The sequence below is a fragment of the Petaurus breviceps genome, unplaced genomic scaffold (assembly GCF_028583685.1).
Source record: "Petaurus breviceps papuanus isolate PSGF00001 unplaced genomic scaffold, PetGlider_PUasm1.0 186, whole genome shotgun sequence".
Lineage (NCBI taxonomy): Eukaryota > Metazoa > Chordata > Mammalia > Diprotodontia > Petauridae > Petaurus > Petaurus breviceps.
In genome coordinates, this window is record NW_027185798.1 from 42393235 (window position 1) to 42413051 (window position 19817).

The window sequence follows — 19817 nt, forward strand, 5'->3', positions numbered from 1 at the left end:
TCAATGTTCTTGGCTATTTTGTGACATGTAAACGTCCCCTTTCAGTCAGCCTATTGTGAACCCTCTAAATGTAGTTTAATCTGTAGCCCAACTTAGTTTACCTATAAAGTCAGATGAACTAAGTTTGTTTATGTACAAGATTATGACTCTAACTAAATTTGTTTAACTTTTATGACACTGAAGGAAGCATGGGATTATGAATCTTTTTTTTTAAACTTTCATGGCCTAAGTGAAATGTACAAGATTGCAGTATGTAAAAGAATTATTTCTCTGTTACTCAGATGTAATTTTGTCTATAAGAGGCCTTTCTGGAATCATAATCTTGGTTCAGGTTTATTTTTTTTTTTTTTGTCTGAGATCTGAACCTGTGCTTAAACATAATAAAACCTAGGTTTTTACCTCTATAATTTCTGCTTTGTGGTAGATAAATTTCAGCAGCAATTACCTACCACATGAACTCAAAGAGGAGATATTTTTCCCACAAACTAACCTGTACTCACTCAGCAGCCCTTTTCCCACCCGTTTCCATACACTGGAGGGGATCCGTTCAGCAAGGCACCAGCACAGAAATAAGTTGCCCCTGAAAAAAACGAGGGGGGAACTAGAAAGAGAATGACACCCACGGCGTTAAAAATAGCAAAAACAACAAAATAACACCAGAGGGACCATAAAGAAATTTCTTTCTAAAAGTACACAGGGAGACAAGAGTAAAATAAAAGGTGGTGGAGGAAGAGGTCTGAAACATAATGGACTAAATCTCACATCCTTTCCCACCTACAGACGAATTCGTTATTTTCGTGGAACAAAACAGTGGAATGGGAGAATGTATAAAAGGGAAGAGGGGAGGAGAAAGTTAGAAAGAAATGTGTGATGCATCCTAAGCAAGTCAATTAAGGGAAAATAACTCTTAAAGAGTCTCAGGAAGAAGATGGGATATGGGAAAGAATGAGTGACCTAAGAGAGATTGAAATACAGGGAAAGAAAGAGGGAAATCTTGATTCTGTGGTGGGAGGGGAATGGTCCCATTAAGGAAAACTCCCATGGAGGTAGAAAGAGATTCGGTAATGGGAAATGAGAAACCTTAAATGAAAAGAATATGCAGGAATATGATGTTTAGAGAGGCTACTACTTCTGATAAAGCATTGTACCTCCATGTACACTATCCTGCCTCAGCAGCATTATCCAAAAACTTGGGGGCAACTGACATCCAACAGAGTGGGAGGGCATTGATCCAGATGAAAGATTTCATGGCAAATGGGGAAAAGATGAACATAGGGAGAGCAGGGGGGTAGTAATGGACTGCACAACCTGGGACACAGGAAAATGTCTATCATGGGCTGATACTTCTGTCTTCTCTATCTCCTGTAGACATGGATACTTGTAAGAGTGAAGCACAACAGAAAAAGGGGGAAGGGGTAAGACCTACAAAGTGATAATATAGAAACTTTTAGAAGAGGGTACTTTAGAAACGTTAATTCCACGAGAAATCCAGAAACTAAAGAAGGAAAAATAAATATAAGGATCATGAATCAGAGAAAAAAAGTCTAAAGCAGAAAGAAAAGGAAAAGGATTAATGAAGAGAATGAGGGAAAGAATTTTTTTTTTTTTAGAAAAAGAGGAAGGGTATTTCTAAAGTACCTATTAACATGCTAGATACTTTTGTTAAGTACTTTATAAATATTATCTCATTTGAGCCCCATAACAACCCTGGAAGATAGGTGCTATTATGCTCCTATTTTATACTTAGGAAAAATGAGGCAGAGTTCAAGTGACTGGCTCAGGGTCACACAGCTAGGAAGTGTCTGAGGTAGGATTTGAACTTAGGTGACTGCAGGCCCAGTACTCTATCCATTGTGCTGCCTAGCTACCCCAAGATAGAAAACAAAAAATAAACCTAACAAACAAAAGATGTTGAAGGGAGAAGAGAGTAAGGGGAATTTTATTTTAGTTTACTGAGAGAAAAAAAAGGAGGAAGAATTAGACAACTCGATAAAAGGAAGAAAGAAAAAGGAACTAATAAGTTAAGCAAAACTCCAAAACCAAGAAAAAGGATGACAAACAGGGGATATTTCGGGTTTGAGGTTGGAGAAAAGAGAGCCTTTGAAAAGGGTTGCCTTAAAATAGATGAAGCAAAAATAACTAGGAAAAAAATATATTGTCTTAACAGAGTAAGAGGAACAAAAAAAAATCCTAATTGATATTAGAGACAAATGGAGGAAAATATAAAACCAATTTTCATAACTTTTAATAACCAAGATATTAATCCAATAAAATAAAAGAGAATAACAGATTGGAAAAGAAAACAAAACCCCATAAGCTGTTGCTTACCAGAAACATACCTAAAAAGTAAATATATAGACAGAATTAAAATGAGTGACTAGAATGAAACTTACTATGCAGTAGGGGAATTCAAAAAGGAGGAGCTATAGTCACACTATCAGATAAAGCAAAAATGAATATTCACAACTTAAAGATATAAACAAGAAAACCACATGATGCTTAAAGGAATCATAGACAGCAAACAAATATCTATATTAAACTTGTATGTTCAAATACCTAAGTACCTAGATTTATGAAGGAGAATTTACTATAATAAGGCATATAATAATATAATATAGGCATATAATAATAGGCAATAATACAGTAATGGGAATATATAATGGGACAGCAGTAGACTTTAATGTCTCTCTATCATTTTTAGATAAATTTGACAAAAAGGAAAATAGAATTGAGCAAATTGCTGGAGATACTGAAGCTAAAAAGATTTATAACATCTTCTAATGGATGTACTAAAAATATATGTGAATTTCTTAGTACTATGTGAAACTTTTATAAAACTGACCATATCTTAGGGCATAAAAATATTGTAAATATGTATAAAAAGGTAGAAATATTAAATACATAATTTATAGGCAAAATGAAACAAACATACCTTAAAAATAGAAAAGGAGAGGATTAATAAACTAAATATTCATTAAAAAATTAGAAAGCCAACAAATACATATGCCCAACATAAGCACAAAGAGGAGATATTAAAAATAAGAGAAGAAACTCGTTCATTAGAAAAAGATTAACAAAACTGACACACTTTTAGCCAATATAATTTAAAAGAAAAGGGTAGACAATAAAATTAATAAAATAGCAAACAAACATGGCAATATTACAACAAAACCTAGAAGAAATAAAAAGAATGATCAGAATAGAAACTTGCAAAACTGAGAGCATAAAAATCTGTAGCATTTCTGTATAAAAGCAAAAAAAGTTCAAGAGGAAGTAAGAGAAAGGGAAATTCCATTAGAAATAACTACAAAATTAATAAAATAACTGGAGATCAGTACACCAAATATTTGTACAGATTCAATTACAAAGTGCTCCTTAAGGAAATAAAGAACAGGGGCAGCCAGGTAGCACAGCAAGTAAGAGCACTGGCTCCAATGTTGGGATGACCTGGATCAAATCCGGGCTCAGATACTCAGCACCACACCCAGAAATAACTGGCCATGTAACCTTGAGCAAGTTACTTAACCCCGATTGCTTTAAAAAAAAAAAATAAAGAAAGAACAGGGGCAGCTAGGTGGCATAGTGAATAGAATACTGGTCTTGGAGTTAGGAGGACCTGAGTTCAAAACTGACCTTAGATACTTGACAATTACTAGCTGTGTGATCTTGGGCAAGTGACTTAGCCCCAATTATCTTGCCTTTCCCCTTCAGAAAGAAAAAAAGAAAGAAAGAACAGTTTAAGTAGCTGGAGGAATATTCAGTGCTCATGTGTAGGCCGTGCCAATATAGTAGAAATTAATAATACCACCAAAGTTTAATTTATAGTTTTTATTTTATGACCAATCAGACTATCAAAGGAATATTCTACAGAACTCAATAAAATAATAAGAAAATTATTTGGAAAAAGAAAAGATCTAAAGTATCAAAGGAAATTAAGAAAAAAGGTAGAGATGAAGGGGAATAGCACTTCTAAACCTCAAACTTTATTATAAAGCAGCAGTAATAAAAATCATTTGATAGTGGTTAAAATAGAGAAGTAGAACAATGGAAAAGAATGGACAAGGAAGGATCAGCAACAATGAAATGCAATAAATCAGCGTTCTGTAAAGTGGAAAATATAAATTACTGGGAAAATAACTGCCTAGTTAACAAAAATGCTGGAAAAGCTGGAAAGCAGGCTTAGACCTATATCTTCTGCTTTATTCCACAATAAATCCTAAATAGATATGTGATCTTAATATTAAGGATGATTCCATAAAGGAATTAGAAGAGAAGTGGATTATATATCTTCCTTTTGTAAAACACACACACACACACATATTTATCACAGGTGACCTCCAAAATGAAAACTTCCAGAAACATCCTAGCCAAAATCCAGAACTTCTAGGTCAGAGAAAAAAATATATGGCAAAAAGCCAGAAGGGGAAAAATTCTAGTTCTGAAGAGTCATAATCACAAATGATTTAGCAGCCACCAATATAAAACAGTAGAAAATTTTGAATATGACATTCCAGAAGGTAAAGGGCATGGGCTTATAATCAAGAATAACTTAAAAATAAAACAGGCCTCAGTATAATGCCACAGGGCAAGAACTGGATTTTTACTGAAATAGAGGACTTCCAAGCGTTCCTGATGGAAAAACCAGAGCTGCAAAGAAACTCTGGAGTTCAAAAACAGGAGTGAAGAGAAACATAAAACAGTGAATATAAATTAACAAACATAAAAGACTAAACAATAATAAACTGCTTATATTCAAATTTGGGGAGATGAAACCTGTGTCTTCTCTGAGCCCCCTCATCATCAGGGGTCATAGAGGGAGTCCAATTAGATAAGGCTTGTAAATGGTAATGTATGTCAGTCACTGTGCTAAGCTCTGGTGACACAAAAAGAAGGCAAAAGATAATCTCTGTCCTCAAGAAACTTACAGGCTAATGGAAAGGCCACATGAAAACAAGATATATAACAAGATAAACTGGTGATAACTAACAGAGGAAAGGCACTAGCATTAAGATTGGGAAAAGTTTCTTGTACATGGCTGGATTTTAAACCAGGACTTGAAGGAAGTCAGGAAAACCAAGAGGCAGAAATGAGGAGGGACAGAATTCCAGAGATGGGGGAACAGCCAGAGAAAATGTCTTGAGTCAAGAAATTGAGGGTCTTGTTCAAGGAACAACAGGAAAGCTAGTGATGCTGGATAGCAGAGTATGAGGTGTGGGCAGGGGAGGAGAAAAGGGAAAAAAAAGACTTGAAAAACATAAGAAGCCAAGTTAGAAAGGGCTTTAAAAGGTAAAAAGGCCTTTAAAAGGAAAAAGAGGTAAAAGGTAAAAAGAAGATTTCATATTTGACCCTGGAGAGATAAAGGAGAACGACTGGAATTTTTTTTTTTTTTGCCTTTTGGAGGGCAAAAGTGACTTGCCCAAAGTCACACAGCTAGTAATTGTGTCAAGTGTCTGAGGCTGGATTTGAATTCGGGTCCTCCTGACTCCAGGTCCGGTACTCTATTCACTGTGCCACCTAGCTGCCCTCTGACTGGACTTTCTTGAATGGACGGGGAGGAAGGGTGGGGTTGTGGTGAGGGTGATGTGCTCAGACCTGAGCTTCAGTTTTGGCAGCTGAGTGGGGGATGGAAAGATCCAGACCATAACACAGTTTTTGGCAAAGGAGATGCTTAGTTGACTGATTAATTTACAGGAAACTTATGAAAGTAGATTTTAAAAAGCCATGAGTAGAAAATGGAAATAAGGGCAGATAACAGAGTATTAATGTATAAGTATGGTCTTAAAGTTCTTTAAGACTCGCACTAGGAGTGCTTAAGCTCAGAACACATTGAGTCTGGTAAGGAATGACAAGGACAACTAAAGGGGTTTTGTGGAATTTTTAAAAGCTATGTCGTGCAAGAGACAAATCAAAGAAGGAACAGGGCCATTGCTCATAGTAGGTGAAAAGATGGTAATGAACAAAGGAGAAAATTCTCTTATTTTGATTTTTTTTCTGCTGAAGATAATGATTTTTTTTGTACTGGCAGGGACAGAAACGGCTAATAGGAAATTGAAACTCAAGTAAAGTGAGGCATTAGTATGAAAGAATCTAGCTGCCTTTCATGAGTCCCAGTTACCCTACCCAGACTAACTACATCTTAGAATGTTGCAATAATTATAGGTTGCTGACTCACTGTCACTGATGTTTGATAAGACTAAGGAGAGCATGAGAGATTCCACAGAACTGAGGGAAGGTAAATTTACTTTTGTCTCAATTAAAAAAAAATGACATGAATGGAGACTACAAACTACAGGCCAGTGAATTGAACTTCAATTTCTGAAAAAAAAAATCCTAGGACATATTATAAAAGAGAATAGTTAAAATCTACAAAAAGAAGTAAGCAAAGATCAAGCTTCATCAGAAACAGGTCAAACCATACTAGCTTTTTTAAAAAGGGGTTTTAGGATAGATGTTCCATCAGAATCTCATTCTCAAACATGTCTCAAATGGATCACATTGCTTTCTACTCCTGCATCATTTGCTCATCTCCCAAACTCCCATTTCTTCAAAGGACATCACTACCTTTTCAGTAAAATAGTTTCTAAGCTTCAGAATCATCACCAAATCTTCCCTTTTCCTTACCTCCGTTCCTTAACCAGTCAGTTCTGCTTTTATTTGAGCTCTCATATGTATCCCCTTTGCGCCCATTCATTTGGCTACCATCCTAGGTTAGGCTCTGATCATTTTTGCCTCAATTGTTGCAATAATCTTCTAACTGGTTTTCCTACTTCCAGTTTCTACCACCTCCAATCTAAACAACTACCAAAGCAATCTTTCTAAGGAACATTATGAAACCTTCAGTAATGCCCCAATTCTTCTAGTATAAAACATAAACTTTTTTAGCCTGGCATTCAATATCCTTGACAATCTGGATCTAATCTAAGTTTCTAGGTTGTTTTCATAGCATTTACAATTTTGTTTTGCATTCCTCAAGCTCACCATTTGATTTTTGCCACCGAGCACCTGAAATGCTCTCCCCCATACTGGTACAATGGTGGTCTGGCACATAGGCAGACTCCATCAGCTTTCTGGGTCGATGCACCTTGTCCACATGAAGGATGCTAAAGAGTTTTCTTCTAGTATTATGATGATATCTTCTAAGGGAAATGCCTTAGAGAGACTGTGGAGCATACCAAGAAATTCTATAACTGATTCCAACTGCTAAGTACTTAGTGAAGAGGAAGCTCTTTGATTGGCTTTGAAGGAATGCAAAAAGGTCTGTTGGCATCAGCCACCTCCTCTTTTGCCTCAGTTGCTCATGGGGGATGTTGGTGACTTTTTCAGTCATAGTGTCTGGTTAGAGAATGTGCTATAAGGGGACAGGCCTTAGGGACTCTTCTCCTCTTAAGTCACATGGTTCCAAGAAACAGACCTCAGCACTTGGCCTTTTTGTTTGTTCTTTCCTGTTGTGGATGTAAGGAGTAGAACCTCTGCCACATTCTGAGTTCAAGGGGTATATATACACAGGGGGTACAGAGTCCAAGCTGCATTTTGCAGTCAGCCCATCATTAAGGCCTGAGGAACAAGGAGCAACCCTCTACCACTGGTCATGCTAGTGAAAGTTGAGATGAGGACTCATCTAGCACTCATGCTGAGTCTGGACATAAACTTGGTGGGACTAATGCTGTGCAGGAACTGAGCTAAATTTTGAGCCTAATCCCCTAGAGTTGTTCATTCTTTGTACTTGAAAAGGATAATTGATATCACAAAGTTGGGATAAAGATACAGTGTGTTTGTGTCTGATCGCTCCAATACAAGCTCAGAAGACTCTACCAATGGTCAGGCACAAATAGTCCATTTGAACTTTTAGGATGGAGATGACTCTAGGTTTGCACATCTCAGGTTTCCTTTGTGCTATTTTGTTTAGACCACAGCACTTTCTTTGATTCAGGCAAGCCATTCTGGGTGATCCTGTGCCGGTGAATCCTATGTCTCACAATCCCCTAGAGACTGAGGTAGTAGAGGGAATGTTTGTACTTTTGTATCATTAAGTTTTTAAAGCAAAAATCCCTTCGGGCATCTAGGTAGTGCAGTGGATAGAGTGCTGGGCCGAGAGTCAGGAAGACTCATCTTCATGAGTTCAAATATGGTCTCAGACACTTTCTAGCTGTGTGACCCTGGGCAAGTCACTTCACCCTGTTTCCTCATCTATCAAATGAGCTGGAGAAGGAAATGGCAAACCACTCTAGTATCTTTGCTGAGAAAACCCCAAATGGGGTCATGGAGAGTCTGAAATGACCAAAAACTCAATAAAAGATAAATTTTGAAAACCTTCCCAAAATTGTCTGATTCTGCAACTTCATTATAAGAGTAACAGGTTGAATTTTGATTGCCTTACTGGAATGGGTGGTTCTGAAGCAAAAAGATCATAGATACTTCCCTGTGCCATCTGCGAGCAGCTGGTCATAAAGCCTACAGCATGCATCCCAGATTGGTAGGCAAGGTCCCAAGGCACAAAAGCGATCAAATAGGGCCTGCCTGAAATGGTGGTGTGATGAAAGCCCACATGGTGTAAAGTCAACTGGGCTAAAAAAGCAGTTTAGCCTATCTGTGGGGTCAGAAAGGCAGTGCTGGGCTGACCTGTGCAGTAAAATTGAGAAAGTCACGGCCATCTGAATTGGACCTAGAAAATGCGTCACTTTCAACAGTGACATGACTGGGTTTATTCCTTCGTAGAAGAATCAGAGAATTTCAGTGCTGGAAAGCATCTCAGTGGTCTTACAATCTACCTGCACTATAGCAATAGTACCCAAGCACAGCGGAAAGAGCACCTGAATTCAAATTCAGTCTCAAACATTTACTAGCTGTGTGACTCTATGCAAGTCACTTAACCTTTGCTTTAGTTAGTTTTTTTTTTTTGGGAGGGGGAAAGGCAGGACAATTGGGGTTAAGTGACTTGCCCAAGGTCATATGGCTAGTTTTGTGTTAAGTGTCTGAGGTCAGATTTGAACTCAGATCCTCCTGACTCCAGGGCTGGTGCTCTATTCACTGCGCCACCTAGCCACCCCTTTAGTTTCTTTGTGTATGATATGGGGATAATAATAGCACCTGCCTCTAAGGGTTGTTGTGAAGATCAAATGAGATTACATTTGTAAAGCATTTAGCAGAATTCCTGATACATAGAGTGTGTTATAAAAATGTTAGCTATTATTAATATCCTTTATACCAAATTTCTGATACATGATCACATAGTTTCCATTTTAATACCTCAAGCAACAGGGAATTCACTATCCACAGAAGTGACCAATCCCATCTTTGGAGAGCTCTAATTATTGTGAAAAATTTCCTCCTATCTAGCTGAATTTATTACTTCTACACATTGCTCCTAAATTTGCCCTTTTAGACCAAGCAGAGCAAGTGTGACATATAAATAACAATCTTTTGAATATTTGCAGACTATTAGCACGGTCCTGACTATGATCTTATTTCCTTCCATCTTTTATATCTGCAAATAGAAGAAGCCTGCCATCACTACATTCATCCGAGTCACTGACAAAACATGCTGAAAAAGCAGGGCCAAAGACAGAGAACTGTGGCATTTTACTAGAGACCTCCCTTTACACTGACATTTATCCAATAATAACCACTCTACAAGTCCAGGCAGTCAACTAGATCCTGATCTTCCTAACTGTACTATCATCCCGTCCCTGTCTCTCCCTCCATTTTGTCCACAAGGATATCCAGAGAGACTTTGCTAAATGCATTTTGGAAATCCAAATATTCTGTGTCAATGCCATTTCCCTGATGTACTAATTTAGTAACCCTGTTAAAAAAGGAAATGAGTTTATTCTGGTATGACTTGTTCTTAATCACAACTTCCCATTCTGAGTGTTCATAAACCATTCCTTTAAAATCCATTCTAGAATTTACTAGGAATCATCATCATCTTCACCAGTTTATAGTATCTTGTCATTTCCCCTTTTTTGAAAACTGGAATGTTTGCCTATCTCTTGTCCTAGGGCACATTTCCTCTTTGCCATTTTATTAAAATTGCCCACAGTGTTTTGGCAGTCACAACCACGCAGTCTTTTAGTACCATGAGATTTAGTTCATCTAGACCAGGTGACTTGAATTTATTTATATTAATTCAGTTTTATTTTACTTAAGGTTAAATTCTTTTTCCCTACCCCATGTATTGAAAAAGCAAGAAAAACAAAGCCCATTACAAATATGTATAGTTAAGCAAAAAAAAATTTCTATATTAGATGGTTTGAGGCCCCCCCCTCAATGTGCGTATGTGTGCATGTGTGTATTTCAATCTGCCTTCTGAGCTCATCACCTCTGTATCTGGAGGTGGAAAGCATGTTTTATCATGAGTCCTCTGGAGCTGTGACAGTTGGTTTCATTCTGACAGGGATTTACTGAGAGTAGCTGGGTACTTTCTTACACTCTCCTCCCTTATCTTGGGTTTTTATTCTATGTCAGTCATTTTTGCATTTTCTTTCCCAATCTGAAAGTCATTTTCCTTCATAAAGAAAACAAACAAATGCACAGTTGTGTAGTTTTGCTTTCATGACCTCATTTGCTATCACCATCCCATTAACAGCTGCAGTGAACATCTCACCACCAAAGTCCTTGGTACCATCAAATGCTGCAACATCAGAAACAGAGTTTTATTAGTGGAAGTGACAGTAAAGCGGACACATGACCACCTGCCCTGCGGCTGTACACTGAGAACCACTGGGCCTTGACATCTCACTTACAACTGAAGTCTTCTAGACATTGTTTCTCCCTGCTAGAATATGAGTCCTTGAAAATAGGGACTGTCTCTTTTCCCATTTGTATCCCCAGGGTTTAGTACAGTGCTTTGTGTATATTAAACAATTAATAAGTACTTTTTCATTCACGCTTTTTTCACTCCTATCCATACGAAGCAGCAGAACCATCTTCAGGACAAGGTGACTGGATCATTGTCCTGGGTGCTGAAATTCAGAGGGGCGCTGAGAGTGCTTTTCATTAGCACAGTGAAGGATGAGTTAGAGTTACAATAGGAAGCCACCAGCTAGTGGTTTCCTCCTTGGCCAGGTAGTTCCTCCCTGTCCCCTTTCCACCTTGCCCCAGGCTGAGGCTTTCCCAGCAATAGCCTCATGGTAGCCTGGGGTCTTAACAATATTTTCTCCATCCCCTAATATGCTTTGAAGGTGTATTTAGTGTTGCTTTTCTGAAGAACATTTTAGGTCAGTTGCTTCAGGTGCAAAAATTGCTCCTTCTTCCCTCTAGCAAGTAGGAGTTCAGTTACTTTCTTGCTCTCCTTCTCACCCCCATGGGGACCCTGTTTGTTGTTGTCTTGGCATTTATCATGTCTCTGGTCATGCTGGGGTTTACCTTTCCTGACATTTATCAGGTAATTGCCTCTCTAGTATTAACTTCTGAGTTCATAGAGGAGCTACCCAAGTTTGAAGAGTCCCAACAAGGCTCTTTAGCTACCTCCTGTTTATTTTCTTCACTGGAATAAATTGAGAATACTGTAGCAAAACCTGGTACTTGACTATATTCTTCTCATGTAAGACTTCTTTCTCTGAGTCTCGGGCCACAGAATCCTGCTTATGCATGGATTTAATCATTAACTAATTAATTAAATTTTAAATCTTTTCTCTCAAAGACTAGGGAGCCCTTCAGATGTTCCCCAATATTCTCTTTCTTATCTACCACAAACTCTAAGATGGAATGACCTCTGACCTCTCTAAGGTTCCTAACATTTCCACTTCTCCCACTTTATTGATCAGAATCAAGACCAAGAGAGCAAAGCCTCTCATCATTTCTTCCACCTGCTCAAGAGTGTATCAGTTGCTGTGCTTTTAGCAAAGAACTCAGACACAAGTTTGGATCCTTGGCGTCTCTCATCGTGACTGTATCTTGCCTCATTCCCTGACTTGGGATCTGTATCAGGAGCTCATCATCTATTTCCTATGACTGACCTGGTGGCCTATAACTGAGGTGGCTCCCTGGAGCCAATTGTTAAATTGTCAGTGTGAACATTTGCACTTCTAGCAAAGACTACAAATCCCAGCTTAATTTATTGCTTTGTTGATTGTCTAGACTTAAGGAAGCGATGGAAAAAATGTTAATAATAATGCAGATTAAACTTAAGAGAGTTGTGCATGCACTTTTCTTCCTGGAGGGCAGACTGCTCAGCATTTACCAACACATCTCTGCCTACACTAACTCCCACCACTCTGTAACAGTGTTTCTTCTTCCTTCAGTGCTAACTTGAATATTTATCATCAGGCTTCACTTCTTAGTTGAATACGTGCTTAGAGTACTATGATATGTGAGCTCACCTTCCACTTTTAGTATTCAGTTATAAGAAGCATTCCATCAAATCTCAAGGATATTAATGAAGTCATGTTACCTTCTGTCCTTACTATCCTTCACCTACTTCAGTACCTCTATTCTGTGTGCTGGTACATAGGCATCAGAGCCCATGAGTGTTATCACTATCCCTTCTCCCTGTCACTGTCTCCTCTGGATTATTGCACACTTCTGTTTCTCTTCCTTCTCTGTCATACCTTCTGTTTTCTATCGCACCTACTTTAGAAGATGTATCTGGGCATTATTCTCCCTCCTCCTCTCTTATTCATTCAAAATGCTTGTATTCAGATCAGCTGTTCTCTTAAAAAAAACCCACATTCATCCTGTTCTTTATTAAATATGCTACTTCCCTGACACCAAAAAGTCATCATTTCTGCATCATAAGCAATGGTTGGGAGCATCACTCATGTTCTCCTATTATATGGCTTCAAACACTCAGAGTCTTCTGTTGGTTCCTTCTTGGTGTCACCTTCTTCCACCTTCCACCCTCCCATTCCTTATGCCCCTGGCTTATATTTTCTTGTTTCCATAGCACTTTTCTCTTCCTTGTTTTCCTTTGGAGTCTATTCTTCCATACCTCTCAGAGCACAAATTTAGAGATGGAAGGGGTCTTAGGGATTATCTAGTCCAGTTCCCTTGATTTTATAGATGAGGAAACTGAGGCCCAGAGTACAGTCTTAGAGTTGTCTAGAGCACTAAGAGACTGAGGGATTCACACCCGGGTCCCCACACTTCCTCCCTTGAGTTCTGATCCTTGCACTTGTGTTCATTCCGCGTTCACCTCACAGATATGCTGGAGATTAGGAAAGCACTCCTCCAGCCCTTCAACCTTTTTCTCTAGCACGGAGAATGATTCACTCTTGACGCATGCTTACCTTTTGGTTGTCTGTGGCAGAAATATTTGTGAGTGGCAGCTTGGCAGGAAGAGTCATTCTGTTTGGGTCATAGCCCTCAGCCTAGCACTCCTGGCCAGGATCCAGGACCTTACTATAGGAAGGGACCATCTGCTCCTGGCACAGACACTGGGCATTCAGGGAAATGGGCATCATGTACTATCCCAGACCGGAGATGGAAGTGTACTGATATGAGAAATAATTAGACCAGAAAGTGACTCTGATTAAATCATAGCAATGCTTTAAAAAAAATGTATCTTTTATTTATCTTTAACATTCACAAAAGTGAGAGGGAAGTTTTCACTCTGAGCCTTCTCCTTTTAACCATCCCTTTTGTCCTCCCAAGGCCTGGGCTAAAATCCTGCCTCTTGATGCTTACTACATTATATGACCCTGGGCAAGTCCCTGATCTGGGCCCCAGTTCTCTGATTTGTAAAATGAGGGCTTAGGATGTCCAGAAAACAAGGGCCAGAAAGGAAGGAATATTGCCATACCCTGACTATGGTCCCCTATGGAAATAAAGTCCACAGACAGTTCACCCACCTTGTGGCACCAGCACATTTCTTCAGATCTTTGGTTAGCAGCTAGTACTTTGGAACTATAAATATTCCAAATTACTTATCTGGTCTAAGTGTTTCCAATGACACTGCATCTTATTCAAAGTGTTCATGACATCCACAGGATTCTCTCTCTCATAGCACATGTTATGGGAATTTTTAATTTCTTTTTTTCATTTGGGACTCAGGTCATTCTGCTGCAGTTTTTAGTTAACAAAAAAGTGTGTTTTAATATCAACCCCACAAAGTTGTCCCATGGGATGTAAAATTTTACTTGGGAGACTTAAGCACTCCTTAGAGAAGAAGCCAGAGGAAGAATCTCAACTGTCCCTGACACCTTGGTGACACATAAATCCTCTTTCTCAATTGTAAACCCTCTAAATATAGTTTAATCTGTAATCTGACTCAGTTTACCTATAGAGTTTTTAAAAAAACAACAACCACAAAGTTTATTAGAAGGGGATGTATGAATTTATGATTATTATTAAATTATGTTTAAATTTGTTTAACTTTTATAACATTGAAGGAAGTATGAAATTATGGACCTATCTTCTCCTTAACTTTTATGACCTAAGAGGAATATACCAATAGGAATATGTAAAAGAATTATTTGTCTACCACTCTGATGTAATTTTGTCCACAAGAAGCCTTGTCAGAATCCTCATGATGGTTCAGATTTTCTCTGAGACCTGAATACCTCGATATTTTCCACATTGTGGTCATTATATATTTGGCAGAAGTTACTCACCACCTGAACTCAGAAAGGAGCTTTTTCTCCCATAACACAGGCATAGACCACCTCCAGGTCTGACTCCATGGCCAATGGTTTTTGGTAAAACTGTAACATTCTGTTGCTGCTGCCCCGACCCCTACACACAGGGAGAAGCACACACACACAACCCATCACTGAACACAATTATCTCATACATACTAAGTGCTTAATAAATGTCTGTTGATTTAGCACATGCAAGAGCACGTGCACGTGGGCACTTACACACACACACATACATACATGCGTGCACTGGTCAGAACAAGTCATTTGATGACTTGTTCCCTCCACTGCTTTCTTCCTTCTGCCTAGAGACACCTGGAGTGAGCCCACCAGGCTCATAGAAGGTTCTTTCTCCTCTCTCCCTAGAGCTGCTTCCTTCAGTCCTTTCCTTTCTGCGGCTCACAGTGGGTCAGCTGCAGGATATGTGCTCACAATATTCTCACAAGGGGAGATTCCAGAAAGGTGTCTGAAATGTCCCTGAGGTTCACATTAGCTGTGTGCACTTAGGACACGTGGCCAGGCCTACTTAAATGTTTGCTCACCAATTCTAAGCTTCTTCTTTTAGGTATGTATGTTTCCATCTTCTTTGCATGTATTTTCCCTTAGCTGTTCTTGATCACTGCACAGGAGGCAAATGAGTCAACATCATCCCCACCATAAGGCACTGTCATTCAGGACAGTTTGAGAGAAACTTGCAAAGATTAAATGTCAATTTGGCTTTGGTTCGTTACAAATAAAAGTTTCAAAAAAGAAGACGAGAGTTTGTTTTTTCCGTTTCCTTTGGGCTCACTTGAATGGTCGCCTCAGAAGATAGCCATATACATGTTTGTGGTTAGGTTTGTTGTTTTTTTTTTAATGGGGTTTCTAATATCTTTCAGTTTTAGAGCAGAACAAGTTCCTTGGAATTGCAAATTAACACAGAAGGAAAAGTTACAGTTCTCCTAAGACCTTTCAAATCTTTGGATTCAGAATAGGAAATTTACAAAGCACTCATATTTTCCCTCTTCCTTCTCTCCATCCATTTACACACATGGTAATTATGAGGTAAAAGAAATATTGTGAGAAATTGAGCTTCAATTGGTGTTTAGGCTGAATAAAAAAATCCTAGCAGAAAGCAGAGTTAAAGGCTGGAAGTAACCTTAGTGGTTCTGTAGCCCAATGTCTTTCCTTTTACAGATAAGAAAACTGAGGCCCAGAGAGGTTAAGTAGGCTACCCAAAGTCACAGAGAGAAAGAGCAAGGGTTCAAATTTTGTTGAGAGCTTCTTCCATTTCATCCTGCTCCGGGTGTCTTTGCTTGGATTATTTATTAAAGTTCTGGTTCTAACAGAAGCAGAGCTGTGCTGAGGGTCCTGAATGTGACATGGAATTAGTATTCTCCTCTGCTCAATTTCCTGTGCTCTCTTGGTTAAATTTAGAGAAAATGTCATCTTTTGGAACTATATTTTACTATTTAGAAGAGAGAGGATTTCATCTGGGAAGTTTCTATCTCTAGATAGAGAAATGTAGCAAGGATATTTTGTCTTCTCTCTAGAGATTCCCAGGGCATTATTATAGACCGTGGTGTGTTTTTAAAAAGCATGTCCTGGTGCAGCATGAACTCCCCTTTCATCATTGAATGGGGCTCATTTGAGAAATACCAACCTTTCCTGCATCAACACTGCTGTTAAAGATTTAGATGGGCCCTCTTATCTTATTGGGGTTGGCAGTGTGCATTCAGAATGCAAGTCTTAAATTATCTGGGTGCATTTTTTAAAATTATGTTTTCCTTATAGGTGCATCTCAGGAGACAGGGTTTCCTTTCTGCAGCTCAGTAACTGAAAGTGACCTAAGAAACCCTACAGTTATGGTTTTCTGAAGGGAGCTGGAGCCTGTGTTGCAAAATAGATAGTGTTACCAAAACCTAAAATAACAGAAGTTATAGCCATGTGAAGTTTCTAAGCTTATTCACAATCTTTCCTGAGAGCTGTTCTTGATCTTTTATGAATTTTTATCAAATGCCTGCTATGGGTTAGGAATTTAAAAGGCACCTGAGATGCTTCTGCTCCTCTACTGTACCTTGGTGAAGGAGATAGAATTAAGAAGTTTACTGGAATTGAATCCTGGCTTGTTGTAATTGATTTGGAAGTCACTCACACAGGATAGCTGTGCAAAATGGTATGTTTCACCTGGGAAGATTTGTATGAACTGTGATGCAAAGTGAAGCGAGCAGAACCAGGAGAACAGTTAATACAGCAGCAGCAACATGGTAAAGATGATCAGCTCTGAAAGACTCAGTAACTGTCTGATACGACGACTAACAGCAATTCCAAAAGACCCAACATGAAACCTGCTGCTCACCTCCAGATAGGGAGCTGATGGACTCAGAATACAGACTGAAGCCCATTTTCCTTTCTTTCTTTTTGCTTTGGACATAGTTAATGTGGAAATTTGTCTTTCATAACTTTTCATATTTGCAATGGGTTTTGTTTGTCTTACCTTCTCAGTGGGTAGGGGGAAAAAAAGGGAAAGGGAGGTAATTTGGAATTGAAAATAAAACTGAATTAAAAAAAAACTTCCTTGAGATGAGGATCCAGTCTTATATAAACTATGTATCTGACTGCAGGGGCTTTGCACACAGCAAACACTTAATAAATTCTTGTTGAATGAACTGACTTAAAAGAAGTACTTGTGTTTTTTCTGTTTTACTGGTGGGTGCTCCAGGTGACCATTTCACCCCTCTAACAAGTGGGGGGCTGGTCTGGATGAGGGGGCAAGAACATCACTCTCTATCTTTGTGACCAGGCTCCTCCAGTATCAGAAAAGGCCGTTGGACTGGAGCCCAGCAAGTCTTCCCTTAGTGTATGGCATCATTTCCTCAATATGGCAGGAGGTAGAAAAGGTACTTAGAGATAAGTTTCTTAAAACAAGAGAGACTAGGATATCAGTGCTTCAGGTTGAGCATAGTAAGTAAGAACTTTGAATAAAAAAAGGCCGAATCAGGCTGGTAGGACAGAGGGCTATTTTATGCTAGTCACTAATGGCAGGAAGCAAATGGTAGTACTACCCTCGCTGCTAGCCCTTCATCAACTCTAATGATGTCTAGTCACATTCCTAGGCCAAAATTTAACTTCTTCAGAGTTCATCCCAGGGTGTGAGAAAACAATAGGTTTATTAAGAGCTTTCTAAATTTGGGGCAATGAAAGGAAGGCTCAGCACTCACGTCTCCTAGGTGCAGTTTAAGCCTCTCCCTGGGAAATAGGAAGAACAAAGGTATACTTGGCTTAAAGGGTGATGTGGCGGAGGCATGGAGGCATCTGGAGCAAAGAGGTAAGCCAGACCACATGTTTTATTCTGGTTAGTCTCCTGTTTGTCAAAAACTCTAATCATATAACCAGGTTCCCTTGTTGGGTAGGGAGGTGCTAGGGCCCCGGGTGGGAGGGGATGGCTTTGTTGTGTGACCACAGAAGCTGTTACGCACTAATTTCCTCTGGGGCTTGTGATGAAGTCAGTAAACCACAGTGTTTAGCAGGCACTGCTCTCAGAGTGGCTCCTCTGTGGTGTCTCGACCATGACACACATTTGACATGCCCTTTCCTAGCCCCTTGACAGACAGGGGTGCTCCTGCTTTGCACTATGGACCAAAGAGAAATCCTACAGAAGTACCTGGACGAGGCCAGAAACAAGAAACTCAGTCGGGAGGAGTGTGCTAGCGAGTTTCTGGTGAGTTTAATGCAGACACCTCTGTGTGCATGGGGTCTCTTGGTCAAATCACCAAACAGCTCAACTGTCTAAGAATTATAGGTTCACAAATGTAGACCTGGAAGAGACTTTAGTGGTCATCTAGTCTAGCTGTGGGGTCCAGACATGAAATGAAGGTAGACTCTCAAGAAAGAGCAAATTAAAAATTTAGCTCCTTTGGGTTGCTTGTTATGTTCTTTAGATATTTCCTCCAGGATTCTCGCTTCTCAAGTTTTGTTTGCTGTTTGTTTGGACTAAACAGAGGAAATAAACCACTACAGTCTTGTAAATAATAATGTGACTTGGATAGGCAGAGTTCTCTGGACAGCTAAGCTGGAGCTTATATCTTAGAGTCTCAGAAGTAGTTGATGTTAAGAAGTCAGGGGCCAGAACTAATTCCTCTAAGTATCAACACTGATGACTTGGCTACCTCTTTGCTCTTGGAATTCCATCAAAGGCTACCGGACATCAGGAAAATTATCTATAGCAATATTTTCTTCCATGTACATAGACATTTTATTTTTTAATGACTGAAAATTCATTTGAGCTGACCTAGAAGGTTAGCATCTTGGATTTCTTTTGCTTGAGGGCAGTTAGGGTTTAGGGTGTCAGGGAAGAGATTGAAGATGGATATCAGGACCAAATCAGTTCTGTTGAGCTACAGTTGTGAGGCAACTCATCTGTGAGACCTGTGAATGTTGATTTGATATCTGAGCCCTCTATCTAATCACTTGGTGCTTTGTATGTACTGGGATGAAGGAGAGAATCAGTGCTTTACTAATTAAAAGCCCCAACCTTCTAGGCTTAGCTCCTCAGTCTGTGAGTTGATATTCCATCCCACAAGCTAAGTAAAACTTGTAGATATGGTGGTAGCTTAAAGGGAAATGACCTGACTCTGTGGGTCCCTTTGGAATGGAGCTGCTGGAGGAAGGAGGCAATGGGGAAGTTCAGGAACATGTGTCTCTTAGACATGTGCTTTCTCACCCCCGTGTCTCCTAAGAGGAATAAACCCCCTGACATGAAGGAAAAACTGAGCTTGGAGGTAATGCCACCCCCTGGTTTTAAGGCCTTGTTTTTGGGTAGTGATTAAGTGGAACCCCACTGTTCACTGACTCATCTCCTCCAGTGGAAAAACAGAGCAGCCAGACTTATCCTGGGCTGCACCATCTCAAGGTGGTGGGCATGGGGAGAGGGGGGATAGTGTAGAAGTGCCAAGGGGGAAAGTGGGTCATTTCTAAGAAATGATGTCCTCTCCATAGGGACACATTCCACCTTTCTCTGTAGTATTTATTCTCTCAAGGGCAACTGATTTTATGGTTGTGAACTTCAGTGCTCATATCCTATGCCTTTCTTTATAACTTTAACTCTTAGCACAGGGCTTGGCACACAGCAAACACTTGCTAATTGCTTGAATAGTAGCTACGGTTCTCCCTAGAAATTCTTCAGCTGGTGGTAGGACTATTTTTATTAACCATATCTTCTAGCCCTCAAACATTCAAGCTCTCTCTCTGTCTCTCTGTCTCTCT

The 19817-nt window shown here is 39.4% G+C and overlaps 1 protein-coding gene and 1 long non-coding RNA gene across 2 annotated transcripts in view; one reads left to right on the forward strand and one right to left on the reverse strand.

Moving 5' to 3' along the window:
• Positions 1 to 13236: 13236 nt before the first annotated feature.
• LOC138162845 (uncharacterized) overlaps positions 13237 to 19817 on the reverse strand; it is an 86264-nt gene continuing 79683 nt past the window's right edge. Inside the window, exon 3 of the long non-coding RNA XR_011168731.1 lies at positions 13237 to 13430. This is a non-coding gene — a long non-coding RNA (uncharacterized lncRNA). The remainder of the gene's footprint in view (positions 13431 to 19817) is intronic.
• The window catches only part of PTPN22 (protein tyrosine phosphatase non-receptor type 22), a 74792-nt gene continuing 73062 nt past the window's right edge, over positions 18088 to 19817 (forward strand). Inside the window, exon 1 of the mRNA XM_069090320.1 lies at positions 18088 to 18273. Within this exon, the coding sequence (XP_068946421.1) occupies positions 18187 to 18273 (87 nt within the window). The 5' untranslated portion in view covers positions 18088 to 18186. The remainder of the gene's footprint in view (positions 18274 to 19817) is intronic.